General features: G+C 43.1%; 1 protein-coding gene across 4 annotated transcripts in view; it reads right to left on the bottom strand.

Moving 5' to 3' along the window:
• Positions 1-15554, bottom strand: part of GAN (gigaxonin) — a 63556-nt gene that overhangs the window by 10431 nt on the left and 37571 nt on the right. For 2 of the 4 annotated variants that reach the window (XM_040633640.1, XM_040633643.1), the window contains 4 exons: positions 14690-14826; positions 14099-14227; positions 4651-4760; positions 2926-4563 (listed from right to left, as the gene is read on the bottom strand). In XM_040633640.1, coding sequence (XP_040489574.1) covers positions 4382-4563; positions 4651-4760; positions 14099-14227; positions 14690-14826 — 558 coding nt within the window. In that variant the 3' untranslated portion in view covers positions 2926-4381. Of the gene's footprint in view, positions 1-2925; positions 4564-4650; positions 4761-5745; positions 7606-14098; positions 14228-14689; positions 14827-15554 lie in introns of those variants that run through there. The other 2 variants (XM_040633641.1, XM_040633642.1) reach the window with 2 other exon arrangements.

Below are 15554 nucleotides of genomic sequence, written 5' to 3'. Positions count from 1 at the left end.
ATCAAAGCACTATGTTCTGGAAAAGGCTTGGAGCCACATATAAAAAACCATAAATAAAACCCAACGTGAAATGTGATAAATGGCATTAGGTGTGCTGAGGATACGGTCCCTCAAATTGTACAGAACATATGAATACCACAGAGGTCGGCGTCCATATGTCAGGCACTTTGCATTTTTTATTCTGTACTAATTTCTTACTCTATGAGACCAGCCCATCTGTGTATAAAGTTTCTCATTTAAAATCCAGCAGAATAAGTCGCTCATGGAGAGGACTTCTCAGTCCTGTGAAGAACATTGCTTTGATTACGAGGGTACTGTATGCGGTGGCCCACCATTTACTGACTACCTGCTATGTGCCAAGCACTGGGATCACCAGATGGCCAAGACAGGGTCGCTGCCCACAAGGACTTTATGATCCAGAGAGAAGGCAGCGTGACAGCTCCCCAGAAATCCAAACAGAATTCTTGATGGGTGCTCTAGAAGCATTTGCTGATTAAACCCAGGGCAGCTTTTCTGCACTAATCAGAGTCTTCTCTCTCCCTGGCTCCCCGAAGGCTCAAATATATGAGGGGCAGCCACAGAACAAGGCAGTCTCACCCTTCTCTCCCACCAGGTGCTTTTTAAGGGGGTTCCAGCACCTTTTAAATCCATGCCAAGCGCCACCTCATTCTTTCCCCAGATAATCAAATGTCTTCATCTGACTACAGGAGGCTCTCCTCTGGAATCAAGCAGGCCAGCAAGAAGGTAATACTGCAGTGTTTTTAGCACTCCTTGGAAAACTTTTTGGTTTGGTACACTGAAGTAGGTAAGAATGCACCAAATGGAACCCCAAAGGACCAAGGCAGTTAAAGAATTTCTCTAGAAACCTAACTTACTACCATGCGTAATGAGGCACCACAGCAAAGACAGCCCTATCTCTCCCAGGTCAATATAAGGACATGCTTCCTGTATGCTGCCTAGAGAACCTACCCCATTATAAATTATAAAAATGGCACCTTCAAATCATCATTGAAGTGGCGATACAACGAGACACTTCAGTACAAAGAGTATACCATCCATCACCGCCCAAAGACTCTTTGTTGGTTGTCGCAGTTTGAGCAAAGCCTACTGTTAGCTCTCAGTTCCTCACAGCAATGAAATAAAGAACTTATGAAATAAACAATGAATTAAAACATTTCTTGGGCCAAGTCTTTATAGCCTACCAACTATACTAGTTGGTAAACACTGTTTTTAATCTCACTAAAGAAATGCAAACACCAAGTAAAACTTCCTACAAACTACAACTCCATGAATATTTATACCCGATGTGAGTTTAACACAGTAGTATAAACTGAAGGGCCACGGGCTCAAGAATTTATCTGAAGCACCAGGAGACAGTAATATATGTAGTCTGGAACTACAATTGAAAAAGTAAACATATATACCGAATCACAATAGCACACACACATTCTCTCCCTCTCACACTTCTCCCTCTCACAGGATTACAAGCACTCTCACACACTCACACACTCACAAAAAAACACTTCATTTTAAATTAAACACCTCTTCGGAAAATCTATATTTGGATGCGTTAAACACACAAACAAACAAGCCTGTTTTAGACTGCAGCCTAGGAGAGATCCTTTAAGTATTCACTGACTCTAACCTGAGACAACTTTCCTTCTGTTAGCGGGATAATGAAAATACATTGCACTTCCCCCAAAGGTATTTTATTTAAAAATTTAAGATCTATCCTCAACTGCCAGTTCCAACCTATGCCTGGTAAAAGTGCCTTATGAAAAAGAAGTATTAAAAATTTATCAAGAAAAGATGTTTCAAGGCATAAGTGGAATGTTAAAACAAGCCTGCATGAAATGAGTTAAAATTTATTTCACATACTGAAGTAACTGTCATTTACAAAAAGTCATGATTAATTTTGGAACACAATAAAGTTAAATATATGCCTACACTTCAACATAATATTTTAATATATATATTATATATAGGAAAATAACAGTTCGGCACTTAGCAGCTTCTGTTGGTTATAGCATCCCATATTATGTGGCAAATTTATTTTAAAAATCATTACCTAATTTCTGCAGCTACCGTGTCAATGAACTGAATAAAAAACTAAAAAAAGAACTGTTTTTATAAAATGAATCGACCAAGTCATGCAGGCACTGAAAATATTGCAACAGGGACCCATTCACTCCTAAACAATGAACTGTCTCCTTGGAGAGGCCTGGCGTAGACTGGGAAGAATTTTAAACTTCAGAAATTAAAGAGACAGAATTGCTGACCACCATGGCTTTCACAGGACATCAGTCACTGCAACTTCTGAAGGCCAAGGTTCTGTTCTGTACAGGATATGTTACCAAAGAAAATTCACTTTTTTAGCAATTTGTTTCCCTTAAAAAATGAATATCTAATTGGAAAAAGAAGTTTGCTTTCTTTGCGGTGGCCACGTGGCTTGCTTTGATGAAAAGATATCCCAGGCATCACTGGGAAGGTGTGCAGACTACAGCTGACTGGTACACAATACAAAGAAAAAAGGTCAGCTTTGCTTTATACATCGAATTCGACTGCGTTACGTGAATGTGTGGTGGATCTGGCCTAGTGCCTCCAGCACAGAAGACAAACGCCGCATGCCTTCTCTTACTAGGATCTTCTGCCACACACAACGTTCTTTAGAACCCCCACAGGCAAGCCTTCTTCCAGCAACTCTTATAGCATTGTACTGACTCCTAACAGGTGTAAGAAAAACAACTGCAGAGAGGGGGTTACCCTTTTCCATTCATGGGTGAGGAAACATAACCGATGTTTCATATGCATGTTGTTAATAGCATACAAGCATTCCATCTAGGAAGTTTCCAGAAGAAACTCCTATTCTCAAATTTATAACCAAAGGATACATTTATACACTTATTAATCATTAAGACAAAATACTGCTTCTTATAGCCATTTACCAAGAGGGGGAAAAAAAAGCTGTAGAAAACTATTAGAAATGAAGAGCTCTGTATTAAATTGATTAGAAATCTGATATTGCATAAAATTCAAATTATGACATCATCAAGCACTTTGAAGTCCCTGATTGCACACTAAGGTGGCATAATTTGAATGGAAAACAAAGTACCTTACAAGATAAGTGCTACTAAAGACAGACTTTTTCCCCCAATGGGAAGTGGGGTAGCTTGGGGTGACACGGGAGTGAGGGAAAAGGGCAGAGGGAGGAGGAAGAGACGAATTTGCTCTACTATGAACAGAATGAAATTAAGTTGAGGTAGTTTATTCTACCAGCCAAACTTTACTTATAACGTAATTTGTGTAAAACTCTTGCTAGAGAACAGCACTGAGAAAATTCTGCTACAAAGACTAGATTCTTAACGCAGGTGCGCATTCTAAGACAAGTTTTCAATCCTAAACAGTAGTAAACAGGACTTTGTGTGCTTCTGGACAGATTGAAGTTTTTGATCCCTATATATTTTATCTGGACAGTTTCTGTAGTCACAGCAGACCTTTATGATTTGTCTGACTTAGGTCTTTCTTCTAGAAGATCTCCTACTCTGCTTAATGACCTCGTGTTTATAAAATGGTTCTGATAATTTGCAAGGAGGAATGGCACTGCATGAGATCCTTCACAACTCCAAGAGCACTACCCCAGAAATTATGGCATGATGTATCTGAATTAATACAGAAGTTAACAACTTCCCTTAAATTCACACGAGGGCTGCAACCTGACTCATGGATTTATTGAGCCTTTAGATGACTAAGATAGAATGTCACAAAAGACAAATTTTATCTTAGTTTCAATTCATGATAATATAGTTTAAAAAAGATTCTTCGGACACAGTACTAGTAGTAAATGGACACTAACTGGCATATAGTCCAATCTAACATTTTAGGCACAAACCTTAATTTGTCGGGCAGGGTTAGGCATGATATTTCCTTCCAAGTGCAGTAGAAAAGCAATCTTGGTATGTTTGGATATGTTGATTTGCATATACGGATTTTTGTTTGTTTACCAAAGCCAGGTACTTGAACACCGCAGTCACTCAGATAGGAGTTCCCTTCAGGGAAAATGCACCTTCAGACTTTAACGTCAATATTTTACATGATACCGATTCCCACTTCCCTTCTCCTTTGGACACTGACTAGCCTCCGTTTGTCTGCAGACACATCTAACTGGAGGAACGGATTCCTCCAAGAGAGCTTTTTCAACATTTATGGGTTCTCCCAAACGAGAGCGGAAGCTCAGGCTTCTAAGCATTAGAGTAAGACCAGCAGAGTTACCATACAAAGCCCGGCACACAGAGCAAGTTTCGGCGGCCACCTCTGTCCCCCTCGCAGAAAGCCGTGTTACGGTGCGCTTGGTCAAGAGCTCTGCTTCTGCTCTGCCTCCTCTTCAAGGTGAATGAACACGGATACGGAATAAACCTTGCTGGAGCTGCAGGCGGAAAAGCTTGCAGTTGGCAATGCGTAAGGCTGCACACCCGGTGCGGCGAAGGTCGGACGGAAGCAGTGGTTTCGTGTGGTGCCAGGTGCCCGTGCTTCTTTTAAACTCACGCACGTAGTCGTAATTGGTACCTAGACCGTGAGAAGCAGCAGAGGTGAGGCAACGTGCCTTGGAGTCACCAGGAGACAGATCCAGCAACATCACCACAACGTTCTTACCTGTGTCAAGATCTCCGATAACGTAAATACTGGCTCCTATGGGTACAGCCCCGTAAACAAAAGAGGAACTGGCGGGGATGCATAAGTTCTGGTCGTTAAGATAGATCCACCTGAAAACGAACACACGGGCAAAACCAAGGAAGTCAAGAGGATGACCACAAGGTCTAGGCAGACAACCAACCTTGGTGAGCCAACAGTACTAGGCACCACGCCAGTTCAGCTCGACCCGCATCCCCACTGCCGGGTAACCGCTGAGCTCCTTCCTGTCACTATGGATACTGGTTTTGCCTGTTCTAGAACGCTACATATACTGAAATGTAAAGAGCATGCACTTTTCAATCTGCTTCTTCTGCTCAGCACCTGCTCCTGAGATTCATCTACACGGATGCTTGCATCAATAATTCGTTTCTTTGTGAGTGGTGTCCCATTATATGGATAGGCCAGATTGATTTATCCATTCGCCTGTCTGTGTTCTTCTGGGTAACCGCCAGGGTTTGGCTACGGTGAATAAAGCTGCTGTGGACACTGGACTGCAAATCTTCTCTGTGGATACTATGTCACGGAATTGATTGGTTATACGCTTTAAGGTATATTCCACTCGATAAGAAAACGCTGCACTATTTTCCGAAGTGTTGTGCCATTCTGCATTCCAATTAGCAACATCTGGGAATTGCAACGGCTCAGCATTACTGCCTGCTCTCACTCCTGTCGGGCTTTCTGACCGCAGCTGTTAGTGGTGTGGGCTTCCCTGAGGAGGAGGATGCCTATCTCCGTGTGTGCTCACTGGCCACTGCACCTATCTTCTTTTGTGAAATGTCTGCTCAAAGAGTTGCCTATTTTTTGAACTGGGTTTTCTGTCTTCCTACTGAACTACAAGATTCTTTTGTTTTGGGGATACAAGTCCTTTGTTAGATACAACATATATCATGAATATTTTCCCCAGCTTGTCGATTATCTTCTCATTTTCTTAATGGAGCCTTCTGAAGAACAGTTTTTAATTCTGATGAATTCCAGTTTATTTTTTTATTTTATTTTTTTCAAATAGTTCATGCTTTCTGTGTCCTTCTAGGAAATCCCTGCCTATTCCAAGGTTGCAAAGGTTTTCCTCCTATGCTTTTTTCTGGAGATTTCATAGTTTTGGCTTTTACATTCAGGTTTTACAATACATTTCAAGTTGAATTTTGGGTATGTCATGAGGTAGAAGTTCACTTTTCTTCCATACAGCTATCTAGTTGCTCCAGCATCATTTGCTGAAAAGATGTTTCTTTCCCCACTAAATTGCCTTGGCATTTCCGTTGAAAATCAATTTACTAACCACAGAAAGGATCCAGGGCTCCATAAAGAGGTGGCCAATCCCCCAGCTGAGAGAGAAAATACAAGATAAGTCTGGAGCATCTTGTGCTGCCAGACAGGAAGTGCTTAAAGAAGGACGGGGTGTGTCCAAAGGACACAGAGCTAATAGGAAGGTGTTCCCAAAGGCCAAAGTTGGAACAACTGAGCAACAAAATAACGCCAGTATTGGATTTATAACTCATAGAATAAAATAAATGTCCGTGAGTCCATACTGATATCAGTAAGTAACTCAACACATTAAAAAAATAGGAAGAAGGGACAGGTCTTCTTTACAGAATTCCAGTTAATGAATGTAGACAAAATGAGGGAAATAGAAAGATCAGCATTAGGAAACCACCACAGTTGTAACTGCTGCCGGTGGGTCCACTGACGGGTGCTTAGTTAGTGGTGAAAGTGTGAGAAGAAATGGTGTACTTGCATGTTCTCAATGATCTCTTCCAAGATATTTGTTAATTAAAAGGATGAACAGCAACTTTACAGTGGAGAAACCCAACAGACCCCACCTTAACCAGGTAATCAAGGTTAGCGTCACCAGTACATGGAAATGGAAACAGTACATCCTCCTCGATGGGGAGCATCACCTCCATGGTATTCCTGCCAAAAATGCCTAACCTCAGCCTAGTCATGAGAAATCATCAGACAACTCCAAATGAAGAGATAGCCTATAAAAACACAGACCAATTACCTTCAAGAATATCATGGTCATGAAAGGCAGGGAAAGACCAAGGAACCATCACAGGTTAAAAAAGATTAAAGAAACACAACTCAGTGTGCTGTCGGATCCCGCGTGGCATCCCAGAGCAAAGGGAAAAGGAGAGTAGTGGATGAGCTGATGCAATTCGAATATAGACCGTCGTTTACTTAATAATATTGTACCAACATAAATACCTTGATTTTGATATCTGTACTGTGGTTATGTAAGATGTTAACATGAAGAAAAGCTGGGTGAATGGTTTAACGGGGACTCTATTTTTGCAACTTTTCTTTAAGTGTAAAATTATTCCAAAATAAAAGTGGTTTTTGTTTAAAAAACAACCACCACAACAACCGTAGATTCTGCTATATAATAATGTTCACTTAAGGTCATTGGACCAAACAATTTCCTTTTAATAGCTAACGACATAGCTGGGGTATAGCAGCCCCCAGTCAGACTTCGGGAATGTATCTAAACCCTCAAGAACACCCAGCGTCCAGGCCTCCACTCGCTACTGGAGCACACGGCATGTGGACGTTATTCCTGTATCTCTAACTCTGCTAGGAAGTATCCGAGAAGCCAGTGGCTTAATCTAGTGCTTAGACCTAGTGCGTCGGGATACTAAATACAAAGGTGAAACTGTTTTACCAAGAACACCACTTTTATTTCAAAGAACTCTTCCCAGATCGTTACAAAGTAGCAGCTTCCATATTTTGAATTCTAGGAAACACAGAAGCAAAATGACCTGTCCAAGATCACACAACGACTCAGAAGCATGGCTAGTGGACAGCTGCCACACTCGAAACACCTTCACTCAGCACTGGAGTCCTCTTCCATCTGAACGTTGACTGGTATCCAGCAGTTTGCTGGAACTGGGAATACAGTTTGGCCCCAGGTTCAGTACGTCTCTAAGACATAGGGGAAGGAACAAATTCAAGAGCTCTCACGGAAAGGTAAAAATGGGGACCTGAATAGGCCTTTGAAAGAAAATGTTTGAAAACGTCAAACTACAATAACTGGTTTATTCACATTTTATGTCTTTAGGGCTAAACCTAAATATCTAAACCTTGACATTTAAACTCTTCCCAGGTTCTGAATCAAACAAAGCCGCGAAGTGTCCCCAGGCCTTGCCTGAGGCTGAGCCCTACACCCAGGCCTGACCCCGGTGGAGAGACACACAACTCTTCTGGGCGAATCCGTGATGGACGGGGCCACCTGTGTGCTCGCAAGGGTAGCTGGCACTCCTAAATGAGCATCTATGACTAGACTGTTTACTGAATACAACAATATTTTGGCATAATTTTATAGAGTCGAGAATTTCATATTATTCCTCCCTGGAATGATTAAACAAAGCTCAAGAAATCAGTCTGTGTAGATGATCTACCAAATTTGGTCCAAAGCAGATCAATGACTCAGAATTCCCAGGTTTCAGAAAAATAATCCTAGGTGTTGTATTTCATATAACGCTGAAGCTTCAAATGAAATGAAACTAACATAAAAACTTAACTGCAGCACGTACTTAGCTGCTACTTTTAAAACAGGTATAAAAGGCACATGGTTACACCTTCCTTCTCAGACATCTACCACCTTGATGACCGTGGACAATTTAGCTAACTGTCATCTGTAAAGTGGGGAGTCCGAACACTACCACTAACAACCAATGGCTTGTGGGGATGAAACGAAGTGGCCGGTGTAAAGAACCTGACATATCATTCAGCACAGAGCAGGCACCGCTACGTGGCAGTCATGTTTGTAAAGCACAAAGCAATAGTACGCCTTTAGTTACAATGATTTCAAACATGGGCTTATCTGGACTTGAGGCTGCGAGGATGTGTCCTCTGGTAACTCAGAATTAGCAATGTTCCTTGAGAAGACTAGAATATAGCCTGGCTTGTAGCAGCGAGCTTCAGCAAGAGCAGAGTAGGAGGGAAAAAAAGGCGGGGGGCGGGGGGCAATCAACTGGAGAGAAGGAAAGATAGAGGGAGCTTTAGTGAGGTTTCTGGTTCCAGGGGGAGAAAGAAGCCCTTAACAAGCTGATCCTCCCGCGAGGAATAGCTACAAACTCTGGACAAGATACAAAAGACAATGGCCTGAGGCCTCTGGAGACGAGCAAAAGCAGGCAGATTCGAGAAAGAAAGTGAAAGCTGAACAAGCAACCCACATGGAGGGAGTTTCCGGATCTTTGGCAGCTTTGGCCAATGACGCCGGCAGCTCCAGGTAGCTGGAACCCCTAGAGAAGACTTGCTGTCTTTGTGGCCACTGCCATCATGGCAGAGTGTCTTGAGGCAACCAGAATCTCCAGAGCGTATGGAAGTCTCAGAAAGACGAGAGGCAGAGAAGGATGCCTCATTTTATATGCATACACTTGTCTCAAGTCTTTGACCTGGAACCATGAGTGCTTGTAACGGAGGCTGGCTTAGAGAGCCGGAGAGAGGTCTGAGCTGCCATGCACCACAGCTGTGACAGCCTGCCAGGTGTCCAACCAGGTGCGTGGCCTGCTAGAACTCTCAGTGCGACACTGTGAAGCACGAGAAGACTTTAGGGCCCCGACAACATGCCATTCAGGATGTTTGGGATGCAACCCAGAATTATTCAACAAAAGAAAAGCCTGACAAATGAGAACCCATTCTCAAGGGAACAAACCATACATAGACGCCAACTCCAAGATGACCGAATGCTGGATTATCTATCAGGTGGGGACCTGAACACGGCTACTAGAACTACATTCAAAAGAGAAAGGGAAACATGCTTAGGATGAAAAGGTGGAGATTTCATTAAAGAAATGAAGAAATCTAAAATTCTACCTGAAGAATCTGGGAAAGGAAGAACAGAATAAACCCAAAGAAGGTAAAAAGAAGGAAATAATATAGACAAGAGCAGAAACCAAAGAAATGCAAAAGAGTGGAGAAAATGAACAGCCTTGAAAAGATAACTGCAGTGGTAGGCTTTGCCAGTAGAGGGCGCCGGAGGGACTGCAAGGCTGGGTAGTGCAAAGGGCTTCTTTCCTGGGGTTGGCTTGCCTTTCTCCTTCCTCCCACAGGCTGCTGCCTGCAGTGTGCAGGACGCCCAGAGGTGCTTGCCCTCAGCAAGGTCCTCTGCCACCCAACAGGCAGCGTCCTGCATGCAGCAGCCACACCACACCCCTGCAGGGTGGGGAGATCTCTTCCCAGTTTGCTCCTTCTTAAGGTACTTCCCTCAGCCCTAAAGGTAGCCGTAGCTTTGCTTCCTACAGTAGCTATTTCTGCACTCATTGTTAACCACCTCTTACTAGGTAATAATTATGTGAATTAAATTTTCCCTGATGAGATTACTGGTGTGGTTTCTGTCTCTTGACTGGACCATGACTGAAACGGATTTGCTCAGGAGTGCAGTTCAGCTCCCCGTGTCTTACAAAGGCATCTGCAGTACTTGTTACCTCCTAACCATCGATCCAAACACCATAATGTCAATAGGCAGACTGATATGATGCTTTAACAGAATACCAAGGTGATCAAGATCTCCCTGGACTAACATATGCTACCTATATGGAGACAGCAGAACTGGCACAGCCCTGAGGCCAGACAGTGCAGGGGTCCTGTTGGCCCTGCTGGGAAAAAGCAAACTGCTTCTGGTGGTCCCTGCAAACTGGTATGGAGAAAAAGCACTAGCTGGGTCAACAGCCGCACACCAAGGCCAGAGTCCGTGTTGCATAAAGATACAACATCTGGAGAAAGACACTACATCTGGGACTAAATCTGTGATCAGTGTAATCACTGAATTATGTTTATGAAAGCATATGGTTATTTTCCAAAACCCATCTGACTTTTCTACTTTTTCTAAGTGAATTAAGTGGGGATGTGAAAGGTAGCTCCACTCTTGCATTTTCAAGGGTTTGACGGTGGCACTAATTTCTGTAAATTCCTCAAGGATGTAGAACTGCTTTTGGTTTTCTGTCTTCGTAGGAAAGTTACAGAGACTTCCATGCAGCCCTTCCTACCATAATGGCCCCCACCCCATGGGTCAGAGAACCAACATGGGGATTCTGCCCGTTGTCAAGTATGTCTGTTCAATTATACATTCAGGGACCAAAAGATGAAACTGACAGGTCTTGACTTCAACAGTCACCATGACTGTTCTAGAGAAACAAAAGAGGGTCATCCGGGCTGAGCACGTGCATGGAGGCAGTCAAACACAGGATGGGTTAAGAAGGGAGCTGGAGTGCAGGACATGGGAAGGAAGAGACCGGAAAAGACTGAACATTTCTCTTAACCTCAGACGATGGAGGACCCCAGCAGGAGGCTACATACTATTATCTTTGTTTGGTAAGCAATGGGGAAATACCAAGAATTTCCAGCAGGAGAATGGAATGACCAAAGTCGGATTAATCTTTCAAACACAAACAGGCCAGGAAAACTGGTTAGAAGGCTAATGCCATTGCACACGTGGGAAAGTGAACATGGTAGGGCAGGAGCAGAGAAATGAAAGTGGGTGATGTGGAAAATATTCCGGAATCTAAAAAAGAAGATGAGACTTGGCAACTGATGAGATGTGAAGCACGAGAGAGAGAATCAAAGATGAGCTTTTTTAAGTATGGATAACTGGGAGGATGGTGGATTAGAAGAGCAGGGACACCGGGAACAGAAACAGAGCTGCCTGTCATTCCGGATATATTATTAAATTGTTACTATGACGTGATAGAACTTATGGCAATTTCTTTGCTTTCCTTCAAACAGTTTTGTTTTTGGTTAGAAACACAGAAAATAAGATATGGCATTTTTCCAGGAAAGTTTTAACCTAAAAATAGGGAACAAAGACAGGAAAGACAAGAGATTACTTAAAAACAATAAATGGTCTCCAAACTAATACAGCTTGCTCATCTGGCAACAGTTTCCACAATACGCAAATATAACATAGTTGGAAACATCTGCTCTTTTGAGAAATAAAGTACTGCTATATGTTATTTTCTTCCTATGGATATTTATGGGAAAGCCTGTATTTTTAATGTGATGTAGTGTGGTGGCTGAAAAGGTGGCCTCAGGGGCCAAAGTGCCCAAGTTCAAATTCCAGCTCTGCTACTTGCTACCTGTGTGTCTCTGGGCATATTCCTTCACCTCTCTGTGTTTTGGTTTAAAAGGGACTCAGAGGGTTGTTCTGAAGACTGAATAAGTTACAAATGAGTTAATACATGGCACTTACTGTTATGTATGTGTCTAGCGTCACCCAAACAAGTAAGAATCCTATACATCATATTGACCAAAGAAATTAAGCTCTCCTCATTCTATTATTTAAAAACTAGGGGCGCCTGGGTGGCTCAGTCGTGAAGCGTCTGCCTTCGGCTCAGGGCGTGATCCCGGCGTTCTGGGATCGAGCCCCACATCGGGCTCCTCTGCTGGGAGCCTGCTTCTTCCTCTCCCACTCCCCCTGCTTGTGTTCCCTCTCTCGCTGGCTGTCTCTATCTCTGTCAAATGAATAAATAAATCTTAAAAAAAAAAAAACAAAACTAACATTGGTGGGCCCCTGGCTGGCTCAGTCAATAGAACATGAGACTCTTGATCTCAGGGTTTTGCATTCAATCCCCACGTTGGGCCTAGAGCTTACTTTAAAAACTAACATTGGACAGCTCAGCAGCAAGGAAACAAATGATCCATGAGTTTATTTGGAAGAGCTTTTAAATAAGCAAGGAAGGAGCCATATTCTTATGTCCAATACTTATGAACTGAAAGCAAGTAATACACTTACGTTGAAAGCTTATCAACTATTAGTATGAAACAACCTGACAGAAATATAGAAGTTCTAGCAACTGATAGCATATCAAGGGCAGACTGAGAAACTCTGCAGCCACACTTAAGTCCTATAAACAACAGGGACAGGGAAGGGTGAGGCATAAGCAGCCTTGATTCCTGCAGCAAACAAGTGGCAGCCTCTAGCTCACACTGCCCAAAGAGTAACTCAGTCATTATGAAGACGGCACAGGTCAATATTTCATCAGGGACCAAACACACTGACCACTGCTTATTATACGTTGGACAATCAACCCTCAAAGTAATATATCAAGAGAAATGCAGAAAAGTCTGAAATTCTGCCTCCATCCCCAGCACAGCAGATATTTTCTAAACTGCTCTCATACTTTGTCTAATAAATTTTCTTAAAATGGCCTACTTCTATAATTGATGGGGGAAGAAAGGCTATGCAAATATTCTCAATTTAAAATACATTAAAAGTTAGGTAACATTTACATGTATCTGTAAAGTCTTGGTAACTGCTCATTGGTTGCCCTAATCTAAACTAGTATGAAATTAAACATTGCCTTACGGCACCCCCTTCTGGTAACAGGACTGAAATACTGTAACAAGATGAATTTTCACATGACCTTTTCCCTCCAAAATTTAGATAGTCCCGTTTAGTGGTTACCACAATAAAACGTGTGAGAGGAGAGAAGGGAAGGAGGTTGGTAGGAGGGTGCCCACTCTACAAAACCAGTACAGCAACCTGCCAGATGTTTTAAGACTCTGTGACACCAGACTTTATCCACTGAATCAACCTTTTGTTGAGCGTCTAACACAGGCCAGGTCTGATGTTGAAGCTAGGATCCACAGACAGCTGGGCCGAAACCTGCCCTCAAGAATCTTATGGTTATGGTGCCTGGGTGGCTTGGTTGGTTAAATGTCTGCCTTTGGCTCAGGTCATGATCCCAGGGTCCTGGGATCGAGTCCTGTATTGGGCTCCCTGCTCAGGGGGGAGTCTACTTTTCCCTCTACCCCTCCCCCCTGCTCGTGATCTCTCTCTCAAATAAATAGATAAAATCTTAAAGAAAAAAAGGAATCTTATGGTTAACGATTACAATGCAAGAGACATGAACTGAATGTTATGGGATCACAGATACAGGAGCCTAAACCAGACTGGGAGGTGTGAGAAGGCTTTCTCTAGGCAGTGATAATTAAGCACAGTTTTGGAAGAGGCTATATTAACCGGATAAATATTGGAAGGCAAATTTTAGGCAAAGGAGTAGTACAAAAGCACAGAGCCTGCTTTGCAGGGAAAATGTTGCTCAGTGTAACTCAACTGAAGCATTTGTGTTGATTAGTAGCAAAAAGAATAGAGAAAGGCCCTATCACAGAAGGCCGTATGTGCTAGGTTAAGGAGTTTAAACTTTCTCCTAGAAGCCATAAGGAGCCAATGAATGATTTTAAACAACCAAGGGTCAAGGTCTGATACAGATTTCAGAAACACTTTTCTATGGTTTTAAGCTACGGATACTTCTGATATCTCTGCTGAAATCTCTAGTTGGCATCAGGCTTATGTCCTAAACAGACAAGATAATTCTGTCAAGTAAGCTGAAAACAAAACTAAACAAATCTAAGACATGAATTTGAAAGCAGAAAGGAAAAGTTGTACAAGTTATGGGAAACCGCTCATACTTACCTTTTAAACTCGTCATGGTAGAATTCAGACTTGCAAGTGACCATCTCACTCCCCTGGATGTCCTCACGACTTCTGACTCCCCCAAACACGTACAGCTCCATGGCCACGCCACAGGCCACGGCTCCAAATCTGAAAGGCCACACGGAGCACATCAGCGACTGGATTTACAACTCAAGGCCGATTCCCTAACTCTGCTTCTGCTTGTTTTAACTCTGCAACATTCAAGGTTTCATGAATATGTGGGTCTTCCTTTTTAGGAAATGGATTATTTATTTACTTTTATAGAAACCAAATGCCAAGTCAAGTGAAAGGTTCATTTGAGGGGGAGCCTGGGTGGCACAGAGGTTAATCGTCTGCATTCGGCTCAGGGCGTGATCCCGGCGTTATGGGATCGAGTCCCACATCAGGCTCTTCCGCTATGAGCCTGCTTCTTCCTCTCCCACTCCCCCTGCTTGTGTTCCCTCTCTCGCTGGCTGTCTCTCTCTGTCGAATAAATAAATAAAATCTTAAAAAAAAAAAAAAAAAGAAAAAAAAAAAAAGAAAGGTTCATTTGAAAGAAAGGGGGAGCCTTTCATATCCATGTTCTCGTACCTTCTCTCCTTTAGCGGACAGATAGCAGTCCACTGCTGGGTCCTCGGGTCGTAACATTCCACAGATTCGAAGAGTTTTCCATACGACCCTCCACCCATGGCATAGATTTTCTTTTTCATAGCCGCGTAGCAGCCGATCTGGAAGGAGAAAGCGAGAGTTGGGGAGGCAACACTTATTATTCACGTTAGACAAAAACTAACTTTAGTCTGGAGAGCACTGTAGGGTGTCTAGGAAAGGATTCGATTTCTAGTAGTAAAACTATGGTATTTTCTAATACTGTGAAGACAGGATCTTAAAAACGAGAAGAGGAGGTAGTACACGCACTGTTAACTCCATGTGACACGACTGTGCTCAGTGAGATACGTAAATGACCCTAACCATTAAAGGAACTTTCCAGACTTTCCGTTCTTCCACCACTATTTGAAGATTCCAAGATTTAGATTCTGTCGAGCAACATGTCACTCAATTCCTGCTCCAACTGAGTTGAGCACAGAGTGGGAGCACAGCACCCGAGGTGTAAATATCCAGAGGACCGGACGAAGCTTCGGTGTGAAGAAAAGCCCCTCCCTCCCACACCAGGGAATGGGAATAAGACAGACCGTGCTCTAAACAGCTAACGGGAGCCATGTTTTCACTCTACTCAAGGCCAAATGGCCGTGCTTACCTGCTGACTGTTTCTCCTCAAGCCTGCACGATGACTAAGAAAATAGGGTTAGAAGACCTGGCTGCTTCCTAGGTGAGTGCGCTCACCAAGCGTTTGCCAAGCACGGGCGTGGACACGGCGGTGCAGCGCAGAGCCCTCCATCAGGGTGCGCTCTCACACACACTCCATCTCCTGTCCTGCTGTACGGCTGATGACAACGAC

Source organism: Ursus maritimus, unplaced genomic scaffold (genome assembly GCF_017311325.1).
Source record: "Ursus maritimus isolate PB19 unplaced genomic scaffold, ASM1731132v1 scaffold_19, whole genome shotgun sequence".
In the NCBI taxonomy this organism is placed as follows: domain Eukaryota; kingdom Metazoa; phylum Chordata; class Mammalia; order Carnivora; family Ursidae; genus Ursus; species Ursus maritimus.
This window is presented reverse-complemented; position numbering and strand designations above follow the sequence as displayed.